Here is a 16,649-nt window from a genome sequence, read left to right as displayed (position 1 = left end):
AGCTTTTGAGCTTACATAGAGTTCGTCTTCGAGTCTTGGCCCTCGTCTATACTGCAGACTTAGGTGGGTCTAACTACATCACTCGGGGCTAGCCTACACTTACAGTGCTGCACGGGCGCAGCTGCACCGCTGTAGCACGTAGTGGAAGATGCTATCTACACCAACAGGAGAAGTTCTCTTGTTGACGTAGGGACTCCACCTCCCTGAGAGGTGGCAGCTGTGCAGATGGGAGAAGCCCTCCCACGGACATAGCGCTTTCTACACCAGGGGTTAGGTTGCCATAACGACAATCGCTCAGGGTATAGATTTTCCATGTCCATGAGCAATGTAGTTATATTGACACAAATTGGTAGCGTAAACCAAGCCTCGGGGGGTGATATGGTGTTTGTGTCTTTTATCATTTTTCAGTCTGAGTTCAATCGAGTGCATAGCGATTGCCTGATTTCACCTACCTAGTTGCTATTGGGGCATTTAGTGCACTAGATGAGGTACATGCAGGACTCACAGATCTTGAAAGGTGTTGTGGTGTGTGTGTGGGGGGGGTGGGGATGGGGGGTCACTGTAGCAGTGGAGATATGCCTGTAGGTTTTGCAGCTGTTGTTCTGGCAGTGTCTGGCGGCACTTTGAGCTGGTGTGTCCTGGTCTGTGGGGAACTTGCTTGTGATGATGAGCTTGGAGAGGTTGGGGGCTTGTTTGAAAGCCAGAAGAGGGGGCTAAGGGAAGATTTCTTTCAGGATAGGGTCTTCATCGAGTACGCATTGAAGCAGTTTGATGATACCCAGTATGGGTTCCAGTGTGTGCACGCAGGGGTAGATGACAAGTATGGGGTGTGCGGTTGGAGGAGGTTTTATTTCTGCATTGAAGCACATTCTCTTGGGATATCTGGGTGGCCTGTTGCATGATGCAATCAACTTCTTTGGTGGAGTGTCCCTGTTTGGTGAAGGTGGTTTTGAGTGTGTTAAGGTGTATCTCGGACATTCTCCTGTGTATCTCGGACAGTGCCCGGCTGTAGATAACCGATTTCTTGATGTGTTTAGGGTAGTTACTGGATCTATGAAAGCAGATGTGGTGATCACGGGTTTCTTGTACGTAGTTGTCTGTAGAGTTCCATTCTTGAAGTGGATCGTGGTATCCAGGAAGTTGATGCTGGTGTGGCAGTGTTCCAGAGAGTTGAATGGAGGGGCAGTGGTTGTTGAATTAGTGGCGGAAATCTATGCGGGAGTTTAGGTTGTTGGTCCAGAGGACGAAAATATCATTGATGTCTCTCAGGTATATCATTGGTTTTGTGGAGCATTTGTGAACCTAAGTAGCAGTCAGAGTCACCTGTTTGGAGTTCACCGCCCAGCTGCATTCAGAGAGCTAAATAACAATAGGGAACAACCCTGCACTGCCTGGGGGATGGACTAGAACCAGATGTCTTAATAGGTCTTTCCCAGCTCTAATTTCTATTAATCCCTAAAGTGAGCAGATGTCATCTGTAGAAACCGGAAGAGACATTAATTTGGAATTTCAAATTGTGTTGACCAAGAAAAGGAATCAGGTCGAGCTTGGCTTTGCCAGGGAAAGAAGAGGGAATAAAGCTACCTATGCTGGAAATGCAGTCATATTGTAGATCACCACTGCACACAGCTTAATCTGCAGCTATCGAGCAATCCGCTGCTAGGACTTCCGTCATTTCATTCCACGAGGAAATTAAAAGAGGAAGTCTGACCTCATGCCCCCAGTTCTCCTCTCAGTGTATTTATGCAAATTACTATAAGCATTTCTAATCTACGGCCAGGAAAATAACCTTAGAGAAAGTGCTTCCTTCCCCTCCCTCACACACGACATCAGTCTACCACAGGTAATGCAATCTTAGCACACAATACCGAGTGATGTCAGTGCAGCTTCAGGGTTATTGTTCTGAAGTGTACCTATATTTTCATTTTTGAAAGAGGAAACTCCATCTTTATTATTTGAAAAGAATTATTTTCTAGCAGGAAGGTAAACTTTGACATGGCATTGACATCAGCACACATTCTCCAGCAATGTATAATGGAATTTTACAACAGGAAATAAAAACCTAGAACTGTTTGGAAGTATTTGTATGAACAGCCATTAAGGTTTAGTAACTTAAAAAAATACATAGAATTAAGCTCTGTATATATGTGTATTACCAGAATTTCAAGTCTCTTAGTATGCTATGGAATATTAGTGACTTCAAATTTGGTGATTTGCATGTGCAATTACCCAGTTCGGGCACGGGTGTGAAAGTCTGGTCCTTGCAGTGCTATCAATTATAAATGTTAATGTGCCACTGAAAGGGATGGGGACAGCTTGCATCTCTTGGAGCATTTCAGGCCAAGACAGAACTACATTCATCGTGTTTGGAAGCTTTTCTTCAAAACTACAAAGGACAAACTTTAAAATTCAATAAAGCAGATGCTTTCATTCTGTAGAATCTGAATCTCTCATCGAGACTGGCATAAATATATCTAGGAAACAGGACCTGTCTTGCAGGCTGGGTATTTGACATGTTAGAGCTACAGCTTCCTCTGTTGCGGGGGTACAAGTGAAAGTGTCTAGTCACTCTGCCTCATTCTTTACAGTAATTTTATCAGAGCGGCACACATTCTTTCTAGTAATTCCAGCTTTGGACAGCTACTAAGAGAAGAATGTACTCCCTTAGGTCCACATTCAAGTCACACAAGCTACTTGCTGATCCCAGTTTATGTTCACAAAATCTTCCATTTTTATTGAAAAGCGGTGGACAAGCCTGCATAAGTAGGAAGGCTTTACAGGGTTGCTAAACTTTAACAAAAGCTACAGTCAATAGAAGCATTTTCACTGAAACCTTTAAAAAGTTTCATTAATTCTAAAAAAATATTTCTCTGCAGCAACATTGCAGCAGTGTGCTAGCGCACGAACTTGACCATGAGGCAGAGATAATAAAACTGACACGGACTAGCCGATTTTCCGTGCCTAGAATAAAATATAAAGTGTCAGAGAAAACAAACAGGAACAAGGACACATTTTATAAATAATCATTAATATTTTACGTTTGTCAAAAATGTGAGATTTTTAAAATGGAGTGGTTCGAAGTTTTTAATCTAGCAGTGCTTTAACACAGCAGCTGAGATTACTCACAAAACAAAAAGGAATGTCAGATGCAAACAGCAGCCAGTCACACAATTTTGTATATTAGGATAAAATCCAATTACTGACTACAATAAAATATTGTACTGCATTTCTGAGATAATACCAGCTGTTTTAATACACAGTATCTACTCAGAAAGGACACAAAAGCAACTGAAATCAAACAGCAATACAGTTGGTTAACCAAGACCTATTAGGAAAGATGACACTGATCGAGGAGCACTGAAAATTATGAATCCTTCTTGTTGAATGTCAGCTCTGACAGGTTGCAACGGTGTATGTCTCACAATCCTGAATCACGCTCACTTTGCATTGCCTTATTTTGAACCACTCCCTTCCGGGATCAGCCCTATTCTAACACTTTCCAGTTTGCAAACTGTGGCTGACCAGATGCAACTGCACTAGTTGGTTCTAAACTCAGAAAGTTACACTATTCTCTATTGCACCCACCACAAAGAGTAACCTTCACAATACGAGTTATTTTCATCTTGAATCACAAACTAGCTCAAGATTCCCATAAACGTACAAATACATTTATATTTTTTGGGGGTGATAACTGAGACTGAAAAAAACTCAGGGATTTTTTTTTTAGAGGGGGTGGTGTAGATAGCTGGGTGAAGGATTTAATTTTTGGCCCTGCAGTACTGAGAAAATTGATATGAAAAGCAAAAGGACACCAGGAGAAATCTGTGGCCAGCAGCATTAAGAACAATAAGGAGTTTTTAAAAATACTAGGAACTAAAAGAATCATGACAATGGTATTTGGTCATTACTAGATGGAAATGGCAGAATTATCATAATGCAGAGAAGGCAAAAGTGTTCAATAAATATTTCTGTTCTGTATTTGGAAAAAACAGATGATACAGTCATGCCATATATGATGACACTCTTTCCAGTCCACCAGTATCTCAGTAGGATATTAAAACAGCAGCTACAAAAAAGTTAGACATTTTAAAATCAGTAGGTCCAGATAACTTGCATCCAAGAGTTTTAAAAGAGCTGGCTGGGGAGCTTGCTGGACTGTTGATGTTGATTTTCAGTAAGTCTGGAACTGGGAGAAGTTTCAGAAGACTGGAAGAAAGCTAATAATTTAAAAGAGTGAACGAGATAAGCCTGTATAATTATAGGCCTGTCAGCCTGATGTTGATCCTGGGAAAGATAACGGAGCAGCTATACAGTACTTGATTAATAAAGGATTAAAGAAGGGTAATATAATTAATGCCAGTCAACATGGGTTGTGGAAAATGAATTTTGTCAAACTAACTTGATTTTTTTTTTTTATGAGACTACAAGTTTGGTTGATTAAAGGTAACAGTGCTGATACTTCTGTAAGACATTTGACTTGATAGTGGATGACATTTTAATTAAAAAAATAGGAAGACCAAATGAACATGACACACATTACATGGATTAAAAGTTGGCTAACTGACTGGTCTCAAAATGTAATTGTAAATGGGGAATCATCATTGAACAGGTATTTCTACTGGGGTCCCGCAGGGATTGGTTCTTGACCATACTCTGTTTAACATTTATATTAATGAGCTGAAAGACAACAAAATCATCACTGCTCAAGTTTGCAGATGACACAAAAACTGGAGGACCGGTAAACAATGAAGAGGAGAAGTCACTGGTCCAGCATGATCTGGATGGCTTGGTAAGATTGGCTCCATCAAACAGTATATGTTTTAATACAGTTAAATGTAAATGTTTACATCTGGGAAGAAAGAGTGTAGGCCATGCTTACAGGGTGAGGGACTCTATCCTCGGAAGCAGTGACTCTAACTAACAAAGATTTGGGAGTTGGGTTGGATAATCAGCTGAACACAAGTCCCAGAGTGACATGCTGTGGCCAAAAGAGCTATGGCAATCTTTGGATGCATAAAAAGGAGAATCTCGAGAAAGAGCAGAGAGTTTATTTTCCCTCTGTATTTGGCACTGGTGCACCCGCTGCTGGAATCCTGTGTCCAGTTCTGGTGCACATAATTCAAGCAGGATGTTGAGAAATTGGAGAGGGATCAGAGAAGAGCCATGAGAATGATTAAAGCATTAGAAAACCTGCCTTATAGTGATTAAGCGCCTTAAGTCTATCTATCAGAAGGGTAGCCGTGTTAGTCTGGATCTGTAAAAGCAGCAAAGAGTCCTGTGGCACTTTATAGACTAATAGACATTTTGCATGCATTCAACGAAGTGGGTATTCACCCACGAAAGCTCATGCTCCAAAACGTCTGTTAGTCTATAAAGTGCCACAGGACACTTTGCTGCTTTTAAGTCTATCTATTAAGCTTAACAAAGAGAAGGTTATGGGGTGACTTGATTACAATCTACAAGTACCTACGTGGGGAACAAATATTTAACAACAGGTTCTTGAATCTAGTAGAGGAAGGTCTAACATGATCCAATGGCTGGAAGTTGAAGCGAGACAAATTCAGACTGAAAATAAGGTGTAAATACTTTAATAGTGAGAATTATTAACCACTGGAACAATTTACCAATGGTCATGGCAGATTCTCCATCAGTGGCAACTTTTAAATCAATTTTAGAAAAACACCTAATTGCTCTGCTCTAGGAATTATTTTGAGGGCAGTTCTCTGACCTGCGCTGTACAGGAGATCAGACTGGATGCCCCTTCTGATGCCTTGGACTCTAAGAGGATATCATTCAATATTTGCTTTTACTATCCATTTTAGAAAAAATCCCCGGTAGTGAAGACTGATGTAATGATTCTCAGCAGAATCTCCATTCACAACTACTACCTTTACTGCCAGGGGGCCACTGCACCAGACTCCAATATACTTGAAGTGTCATATTTGTTTTTACATTTCTGGCTGTTTGATCTTCAAATCCTCTTCCATCCTTCTCAATTTCCATCTTACATTCTACTGGTCATAGTTTCTGTTCTGTTCTATTGACTTCCTTTAGGGAAACTCCTGTGTTAATGCATTGAATACCATTTACTAGTAATTATAGTTGTCCTTGGTACACCTGTGGCAAAGATCTTTACTATTTCAATAGTTGCATCATGCTTTCTTGCATGGTCTCTGTGGAACTGGGCTTTCTAAGCTCTTTAGTCACTAAAGAGCCAAGGAGAATTAATTCACGTTCCAGCTGGAAATGGGAATGTGCTTATTATGCAATGTCCGGCTTCAGAGCTGCAGTGCCTGCCAGACAGCTACCTGATGATTGCCTGAATGATGAATTTCATATGAACCTAGAAAGCCAATAGTCTTCCACATCAAAAAGCCACGTGACAGAGGGAGGCATTGAATATTAGCAGCCAAGAACTACGAAAGAGGCTGGAATTGCCAACGGGTTGTGATTTAACACATCAGGGAATGCACAAGAGTCTATAAATAAACTAACAGGACAGAATTACTTCCCCTATGAGGGAGAGGCATTCAGGTTAAAGATGAAGCAACTGCTAAGATGTTACATATTAAACTTTGTAAATGGTTTATTCATAGAATGGTAAAATTAGAAAACAGTTCTATAAATAGCACTGAGTTATTTGTACGTAATGGAGGTAGGGAGTTGGTGAATTCTTACTGGGGCAGTATCACTAGGCAAGAGGTAGAGTTTAAAGGGCTGGCAAAAATGTGTCATTTTAGCAAATTTATATAAATGTGCTCATGTTTCAGATTAGAACCACACTTTAAAATGTGTGTTGCAAGCAGCAGTACACTGTAGCAATGTCCACATGGGCTGTTACTGCATCGCAAGCTAGTGTGCTGTAGTCACACACTGGCCTGCCAAGCAGTAATCTCCTGTGTAAACAATCCCTAGGATTTAAACGGCAGCTTCCTTTATTTTATTTGGTTTCCTACCTTTCTCTTTCTACTTCCAATAAACCCAAACCCTTGTAAATGTAACAGAGCTAGTGGCTCAAGAGTAGAGTCTAAACAGCAGAAACTGGAGATCTGACTGCTTACATAAGAGTACTTCTAACATGCAGGAGTCTTCAATTGGAGCATCATCTCCACTGGAAACAAGATAAAGAGATTCTCAGACACTAGCTTACTGTTAAACATTCCTATTGCTTCACTCCAAATACATTACCTTATAAAACAGTTATCACCCTTCATTTGAGGGTTTATGTCAGATTTTAAAGGATTAAATTTTACATCTACCCTATGTGCAACAATGTAAACAGCACAATAACCACTTCATTTGTAGCATTTGGGGAGGTGATTTGTTTTTGGTTTTAAACCAGCCTACAAACGAAGCCAACACAAGTTCCTGTTTGGATTTCCCCATAACTTCTAGTCGAACCATTGCTTGACCTTTATCTATGTATTTCTTGTAATTACTGGCTGAGACAGGAGTGGGTCTGAACGACTAGATTTGTCAATCAACAGTTCCTAGAAATATCAGATATTGAGCCAAAAGTAATCAGATTATTGGAACCCTTTGGATCAGTGTGCTTTGTACCAGATGAAAACAAGGCAAGGAGCACCCTCAGCTTCCCCTGCTGTATTTCTTTATTTATCAGATACAGACCTATCTTCTGGTTTAGGGAGTCAATACGTAGTTCACAGATCACTGTGAACGAGGAGAGGTTGTTCGCTGGGAAAAATCAAATCCATAAAGTGTGTAAAGATCAAGAAGGGTACCACAAGCCCATGAGCCTAACCTTCCTGCTATGATGATAGTGTCCACTATTCAGACCCAGGAACAGTTTTGAGGAGACGGTTAATTGAATTGAAGGTTGGTGAAGGGTGCCAGAGTTATCCCCAGCAAGTCCTAGGTGGAAATTTCTCCATGCTGTCCTACCCCTGATTTGGGGCAAAACTACCACTAGCGCCACAGAAGGTAGTTTAGTCTCCATGGCACCATTCAGCCTGTAGTCTCACATCTGTGCCCATGGGCACGGTCATCAGATCAGTCATGACAAACAAGACCAACACTGGCATTTTAGAACAGAGGTAATCAACTCGCATCATGAGTCAAACAATTATAGATGACAAGATCTTTGCCATCACTGACCTAGCACGAATGTGAACCAGCAGCCTAAGAGGGACGAGTGGCAACTGAGGTAATTAAAACTGCATATTTATATTCACTACTTCTAACATCTGTGTTTTAACTGCAGTTTTTTACATTAATATAACCATATTGATAAGACACTTGAACACTTAGTATTTATTAGGGATAGTAGAAAGATTCTTAATAAAATGTTTTCCTGTTGGAAAATGGGACTTCATTTAAAAATACATCCAAATTTTCTACCAGGAAAACTTAAAAGTGTTTCATTTTGGGTTGGGTCGACATTAATCTCTGCACCTACCTGCATCACAGCAGTACTATGTGGGAGTTGTAGTTCTGGGTCACTCATGGTCTCTATTCACCCCTAGAGGCCCAGCTCCTCAGATGGACTAACTCTCCCATGATGCACTGCAGTCTCTATGCACCATTGTGACTCAGCCACATGGAGAGACTGCAGTGCATCGCAGGAGATGCAGTTCTGGGTCCCTCAGGCATCCATTTCCCCCCATGAGCCTTGCTCCTTGACTACATCTCCCACCTATTTCCCAAATACTTCAACATTTTTGAATTGAAGTTTTATTGAACTTTTAATTTTGCAAACGGTTTTGATATTTTATTTTTTCCCTGACATAGGATGAAAACAGGTGTTGCAATATCAGAATTTCCAAGGGATGAAAATTCCATTTCCCCCCCCCACCCGATCAGCTCTAATATTTATATAGTGCTTTACAGTTAATCCAAACCCACTTGTGAGTTATTGTAAGGAGTAACTTGGTTGACAGATTGGGAAACAGGAACATAGGAATTCCCATGCAGGATCTAGTACTCTGTCTCTGACTGTGGCTAGCACTAGAGGTTTCAGAGGAAGGTGCAAGAAACCCTGCAACTGGCAGATCTGAGTAACCAGCCCCTCCCCACAGGGAAATCTCATCCTAATTTGTAACAGAGATTGACTTAATCCCTGAAAATTGAGGCTTTACGTCTTCCCATCCCCTTTTTGTTTTTAGTATTAACTAGAACACTGGATATTTTTGTTATTTTTAAAAATGCCCAATCCATCCTGGATTCTTGCCAAGAGTCATTTCCCAAGGCCACAGAAGGAGCCGATGTCAATGCTTCCATGTCCTGTGCTCAGCCAGCTAGACTTCTGAGAGGCACATTAAACTCAGTTACCGTGGCTCTGGACTCCACAGCTCTACGCAATCTAGACTCCTCCCAGGTACATCCCAAAGACACCTTGAACACTTCCACCCAGAAGTTCTCTTCTCTATGTACAGCCTGCAATGGTGAATGCCCTTGACGCTCTAATCAGATGTTGCTTTAGCTCCATTTACTGGCTGGCAAAGCATATTCCCTATCATCAGTGCACTTCCCTTGGAACTACTGCTTTTCCTACTTCGAAGCTCTATTGTCTGCTGCCCTAACATCATACATCCCCTCTCCCTGCTTGGTGCATCTCTGGCTAATCCACAGTACCAAACAAAACCAAGCATCAATAAAGGAGCACATACCTTGGCGGCTGCGGTGACCTAGGTTTTGGTTTTTCTTTTTCCTTTTCACGTTCCCTCTCTCTGTCCCGGTCTCGATCTCTGTCCCGGTCTCTGTGCTGTCTGTCTTTTTCATCTCTCTTCACTCTCTCCCTCTCTCTCTCCCACTCTTCTTTCCTTCGCTGGCGTTCCTTGTCACGCTCCCGTTCCCTCTCGCGTTCTCTCTCTCTCTGTCGTCGCTCCCGCTCCCGTTCTCTCTCTCGTTCCCGCTCCCGTTCTCGCTGTCGGTTTTCTCTTTCCCTTTCCCGTTCTCTCTCTCTTTCCTTGTAAAAATATAACAAAACAAGACACGTTGACATCACTTCCATGCTTACATCTCCTCACTAATGAAAGTGTGAGGTTTTAAAGTCTCAAATTGGAAACAATTATACTAGCTCGCCAAAGTTACACCAGGGCATCAGGGGGACAATTGGAGTTTGTGTTTGCCATAATGTTTCAAAATTACTTAGGAGTTGTATAAAGACATAAAACACAGCATCAGGTTCATCTAACTTCACTGAAGGCAACAGAGCCATCAATGATGAACATGGACAATTATCTAGAAGGCTTCCCTTGAGAAGAAAGTAATACATATGCGGCTGTTCACCTATCTTAGGGAGAAGGTCACACTGCCACACATTGCTACTTTGACCCATTAGCAATTCCTGAATTTTGCAAATGAGCATAATATAAAAAAATCAGATGACACAGCACCAAAAATGCACTAAGGACTAGCCACTTTTCTAATCTGAACATCACAGAACTCTTAAAGTGTTATTTAAGTTTACAGGAAAAAAAACAGCTACTGCTATTCTTCTGTATAACAAATACAGCTGAAAATCTTAGCGTCGGGCAAAATTAGTTCTCATTACCAATGTGTCCCAAGGCACTGCAGTCTGTGACCTGGCAACAGGTGCCAATATAGCCTTTGGAATATGGAATGGAAATAAGAATGTTTTCAATGAAAACACTCCGACCTTTCATTCTATAAGCAAGTCCGCTGCAACAACGTAACAAGGAGATTCCCCCTGGATTCTAGCGGCAGACCAGTCAAAGCTGCTGCCTCCCTCATCTCAATGCAAAGTGACCACTGTACGCAAAGCCCAATTATCATAATGGGTATTACATTTCTTAAATACCCATTTATCCTGGTGAGAGTCTACTTGTGTACATAACACACATGCCCAAATCCATCCGTCTCTTTCTGTCCCAGCGGACAATGCTCATGCAGACTGGTCTTCATTCAAATCCCTCCTTTAGACTCACTTCTTTGCAAGGTCCCCAAACACTACCTCCATCTGTCAAATGCTTTCTCCACCCCCAGGAGGTAAGTGACAAAGGATACCAAACTAACTCCTTCAGCTGGGTTGTGCCACTAAGTTCTTCTGCCTTATCTAAAAGACAGAGTGTGAACTCAGCAGAACAGGGCCAGTATATTTGTCTTGTTCAGTGATCTGCACATTACCAGAACTTAAATAAATAAATGATTGAATCGTTTTAGAGATTAAGGAAAAGTGTTGTCTACACTGTCTGCCAAAAAAGAGAAAAAAAATCTAATGCCAACATATGTCTTATATGGTAATCGAAAACAAATGTATGTGAAGGACCTGGAGGAAGAGAGAGTGCAAAGCTTAGGAAACAGTGCATGTTACCTTACTTACTCTGTAGTTACGATATGGGTCTGGATCTGTGTATTGCACCCTAAAGTTCTCATATTGCCCACCACGCCAGAACCGTTCTATTTCATAATCGTAATAGGGATCTGTATAGGAATCAAGCCTATATTGAGAAAGGGGAGAGGATTAAACAGGTAAATATCATTTGCACGTTAGGAAAATTGTTGCATTTATAAATGAAAATGCTAAGCATATTGACAGGGAAAAATATTCAGAGATTAATTACTGTATAAAATGGTTCACATAAGTATCTGGGGAGAGGTTCAGAAAGCCTCTAAATATTACAAAAAAACAAAACTTAGAAAAGCACATTCTCATAATTGTGTTCTCAGCTCAACTGAGGTGAATCTAGAGTAACTTCATTTGATTTCTACAGAGGCTACTTCATATATATTTATGTTGGTGTAACAGAGCACAGTTCCTCCCCATCCATTTAGAGTTTAGCATATTTTCTCCCCAGCGCACAAGTGCAGCTCCCATCAAGGGAGATTACCCATGGACCCGGAAAGTAGGACAGACCCTGGAGTCTCCTACTGCTGTGTCCGCAGAAGTAATGTGTATATGACACTTGTGAATGTACCAGGAAGCAGCATGTTGGCAGAGCTTTCTAGTGAGAGAAAAATATGCCACATGCAGACACTTTCCTTTTGGGGCAAAGAGTCTAAAAGCCACCAGTCCTCTAGTATGCAAAGCTTCCTCTGTTAGAACAGCTTTACTAATACTATTTGGTATCTTTATGGCATGTTGTCATAAACAGATAGCTAAGGGTTAATGTTTCTTTTACCTGTAAAGGGTTAACAAAGGGAACCAAACACCTGACCAGAGGACCAATCAGGAAACCGGATTTTTCAAAGTGAGAGAGGGAACTTCTGGGGGTGTTTGTTTTTGTTCTGTCTGTTTGTTTTCTCTCGGCTATGAGAGAAGATGTTTTCTTTCTATCTCCAAGCTTCTTTCTACCCTTCTGTTACCAAGGTGTAAGTACAAAAGGAAAAGCAATAGGTTTATATTGTATTTTGTATTTACATGTGTGTATCTTGCTGGAATGTTTAAATTGGATATCTTTTGAATCAGACTGTTTATTCCTATTTTCTTATAAGCAATAGCTCTGTATGATCTCTTGAATGCAGAGTTTATATTCTTATGTATTTTCTTTCTTTTTATATAAAGTTTTCTTTTAAGACTTGTTTGAGTTCTCTCTCTGGGGAGGGGATTCTCTTTGTGTTAGAGCTACGGAGGGAAGCTCGGCAGCACCAGGGAGTTGGTGGGAGGGGGAAAGAGAGATAGGATCATCTCTGTTTCCTTGTGCTTGAGGTTTGTCTCTTTGGGGAAGAAAGGGGACAGGCTTCTTGGTATTGTGATGTAAAGAGATTGCATCAGCTCTCCCAAGTTAGCCCAGAGAGGAAAGTCTGGGTGGGAAAGGGAGGGGGAAGAGAAGTGGAGTATTTCCCTTACCCGTAAGACTCAGAGCTTCTGGGTCTTGGGGGGCCCCCCAGGGAAAGGTTTGGGGGAGACCCGGGAGAGTTTATCAGGAGCTCAGAATCCTGATTGGTGGCAGCGAGATATCAGATCCAAGCTGGTAATAAGCTTGGGGGAGTTTCATGTTAAGCACCCAGATTTTGGACGCTAAGGTCCAGATTTGGGGGACAGAGGCTTATTACACATGTACCCAATAACAACTAATCTTTGCAAATCAGATGGCAGGTAGTAAGTATTATACTCATGTTACAGATGAGAAAATGGGTACCGAGTTACTCCAGGGGGAATTCTGCGCCATCGTGTAGGCACAGAATTCATGTTCCCCAGCAAATTCTTTTTTCTTTTCAGAAAACACATTCTGCTGGGGAGGTGCTGCAATTACACCTTTCGCATACCAGGGGCTGCTGTTGCACCAGAAGAGGGCAGCTTACTCAGGGCCAGATCAGCTAGCCATGGAGCAAGAGGAAGAGAGGCTGCTTTCCTCAAGGTACCCTGTCTGCAAGGCCAGACGAGGCAGCAAAGCATATGGTGGTGGGAGGGGGAAGACGGACAGCACAGGGCACACAGGGCTGCTGGGGGTCATATAGACTGGAGTTCAGAAGGGAGTTGGAGAGACAGATTGGGGCAGGGCCACAGAAGTTAATGGGGTGAAGGGATTGAACAGGAGTGGGGGTGCATGGTCACATAGTAAAAGGGGGGGAGAGGAGTGGCTGAGTGGGAGTGCATGGGAACGGGGCAGATGTGCCTGACTGAATGGGAGAGGCTAGGGGTCAGCATGGGGGAGGCTCCACAACTCCCTAACAATTCCTCCTCCTGCCCCCTGTAGAAAAATATCCCGTTCCATACTTCTCCCAGCCACACCCAACAACCCTCCAGGTTCACTCCCAGACTCCGGCCCAGCACTTACTTCCCTCTCCCTCAACTTCTCTGTTACCCCGACTCCCCCAGCCTTTGCACTGCTTCTGGGGGGTGCAGGAAATGCAGTTCTGTATTGTATTTTAAATGAATTACTACTAAAAGTTCTGTTATAATATGCCTAGTAAGGAATCTATTTGTCAAAAAATATTTCTTGAATCTTTTTTGCTGTTACAGACATACATGCTGGCAGATATTTCACAATAAATTACAAAAATAATTGAAACGGATGTGATTATATTGTGTTATTTTGGCAAATAAGATATGCAGAATTTTAAAATATTATGCACTAAATTTTAAATTTTTTAGTGCTGAAATCTCCCCCAGCGTAAAGGTTCAAGTAACTTCCAAGGCCACAGGAGGAAGAGGCAAAGCTAAGATTAGAAATCAAGAGCTCTGTCTTCCAATCCCATACTCAGCTTAGTAGCCTGTACTGAAAGATAGGAAGGGTAACACTACGACACCACCCCTCCGTAGAATATAAGTGGCCAAAAAGCTAGGGCAGAGTGAGATCTGAGCGCTATCCTGGGAGCCAAGTTATTATATGTATTTATTTCAACACTTCTACATATCTTAAGATTTCCACATTTCTGCTTGAAGATGCTGATGACATTATATGTATATGGAGATACACCTATCTCATAGAACTGGAAGGGACCCTGAAAGGTCATTGAGTCCAGCCCCCTGTCTTCACTAGCAGGACCAAGTACTGATTTTGCCCCAGATCCCTAAATGCCCCCCTCAAGCACTGAACTCACAACCCTGGGTTTAGCAGGCCAATGCTCAAACCACTGAGCTATCGCTCCCCCCCAAACTTATAACACAGCTCCATATTACAGGTACCAAATACTGAATTCAGTTCTAGATTCTTGCACCACTAGCAGAGAACAGGTTCAGTGACTCATGGTTTTCAGGTACAAAAACAGAAAGGTATTTTAAACTACATCAAAGGAGAAATTGACTTTTCAACCCAGCCCCACCCCAATGTTCTCCACTCCCTTCCCTGTAAGGTATTTATGTAAATTTGTATTTATAGAAACATACACCACTGTTTTGCATTCTAGGTCTATTTATAAAATTAAGGATGTAACTTCAAATTTTATAATCTGCTACCAACAACTGGCAGCATCCAAAATAAAAATATATACAAACAATTGATCAGCTGCAGCCAACTTTGTGACAATTGTCTGTAGCCTAATAAATTTGAAAAAGTGAAACAGAAAAAAATTAAGGGAACATTTTCATTTTCTTACAGAAAATGTTGGGACAGTACTGAAATCAGAAAAAAACTACTTACCCATAGTTAACATTTTCTTTGACGTCCACCTCCCTATAATTTTTTAAAAGAGAAAAAATTCATGAACTATTTAGCCATCTCTGTATGTCACAAAACAATCATGCTATCAACGTTATGATCTAAATATTCAGTAGTTAGGACGTGCTGCGATATGTTATTTGGCTCTTGCAATGATTAAGGGCTTACAAATTGCTGACATTTTCCAGCTTAAATTTAATGGCTCAACATACAAAGCTTGCTAAGGAGAAAAAGTTATTTCCTATATCAATCTGGTTACACAGAAGCGTTCCTCTGGAATTTCCTGAATGAATTGGATGATCACTTTTTCAGGACTCAATCCACACTAGATTTATAAATTCTGTTCAACTTTGCTGCACACAAGTAAAAGGTTAAACTGACTATGTCTAAGGAGAGTACAAGTGCCTAGCAACATGGAGCACTTGATGGAATCTCTGCTGAGTACTACTGCAATACTGTAAAACAACCACCTGAATACTTGTAGATTTAAGAAGATGGGTTTTAACATGTGTAAAACCTAGTTATCAATCCAGGCTTTGTCTACTTAGATATTTAAGAATCTGTAATACCTGCATTTTAGTAACCTGTTAATAATATTAGGGACATGTACTGTTACGTGGGAAAGTTTTTCAGAATCAAATAGGGGGGCATGGATCAGTGTTCATATTGTGCTCCTCATCAGTACCCGTCCCAGGCCAGGGAAGCTAATGATCCAACCAGCGGACAAAATTTGGTGTTGAATCCTGGTCAAATGCCACTTGAGGAGCGTTGCAGATATGCTAAGGTGAGAATCAAATAAAACCAGGTTACAAAATGACTGATGTTAGCTTTTACTATATATAGGGAGTTACTGTTCTGCAACTACCTACAGAATTGGGTGCATGATCCCTCTCATAGTAAAAATGTAAAAAAGGAATTATGTTTAATTCCAGGGCAAATCTGCGCCTACCAACCACTTTCATTTGCCCCTCTTATGTTTTCATTTCCTCCACAGTCATACTAGCTGGGACCAAGTCTTGGCAAATGCATGCTTATACGGTGAGCAGGAGTGAGTGAGTGAGAGAGAGTGTGGCTCACCCAGGGCTTACCCTTTAGCTCCTGCAGAACTTATGCGTTAATTTTTTTAAAATGATTTTCTAGCCCACATGACTTCAAAAAAAACAGAAAACCAACTCCTAAAGGTGACTGGTGTCATATTGCCTGCTGGATTCTACAGCCAGCCAGCCACTCTAGAGAGCTGTGAACTGCTTCCAGTCCCCTAAGCAGGGTGCTGACTGATGCTTCCATCACTCCCACTTAGTTTTACCTCACAAAACTCCTGCAGGTATGATGTTTCAGACATTTTTCATTGCCCAGAATCTTCCCACTCTGCAAGTCCTGACTACATGTAGGTTAAGTCTTCTGGTTGGTGACCTATCAAATGATTAATCAAGGGCTGGCTAAGATGTCAGAGGCTAATCTAGTGCCATGCCGACCATGATTGCTGCCCTTACATGAACAGTGTAAGCATTAATCCAGTCAAGATGGTGTCACTGCTGCTCTGATGATCCAGGGTATTGGTGTGTGTACACACACAATATTAAACTTTTCAGTGTATGCCTGAGTTGTGTAAATACCAAAGGAACA

General features: G+C 41.4%; 1 protein-coding gene across 2 annotated transcripts in view; it reads right to left on the bottom strand.

Moving 5' to 3' along the window:
- The window catches only part of ZC3H18 (zinc finger CCCH-type containing 18), a 65,622-nt gene that overhangs the window by 24,109 nt on the left and 24,864 nt on the right, over positions 1–16,649 (bottom strand). For both annotated transcript variants that reach the window (XM_032764196.2, XM_075073817.1), the window contains exons 7-9: positions 15,006–15,038; positions 11,303–11,420; positions 9,627–9,925 (exon numbers count right to left, since the gene is read on the bottom strand). In XM_032764196.2, the coding sequence (XP_032620087.1) occupies positions 9,627–9,925; positions 11,303–11,420; positions 15,006–15,038 (450 nt within the window). The remainder of the gene's footprint in view (positions 1–9,626; positions 9,926–11,302; positions 11,421–15,005; positions 15,039–16,649) is intronic.

This window comes from Chelonoidis abingdonii, chromosome 19 (genome assembly GCF_003597395.2).
Source record: "Chelonoidis abingdonii isolate Lonesome George chromosome 19, CheloAbing_2.0, whole genome shotgun sequence".
NCBI classification, from domain to species: domain Eukaryota; kingdom Metazoa; phylum Chordata; order Testudines; family Testudinidae; genus Chelonoidis; species Chelonoidis abingdonii.
Note: the sequence above shows the minus strand (reverse complement) of the source record. Positions and strands in the feature narration are given on the sequence as shown.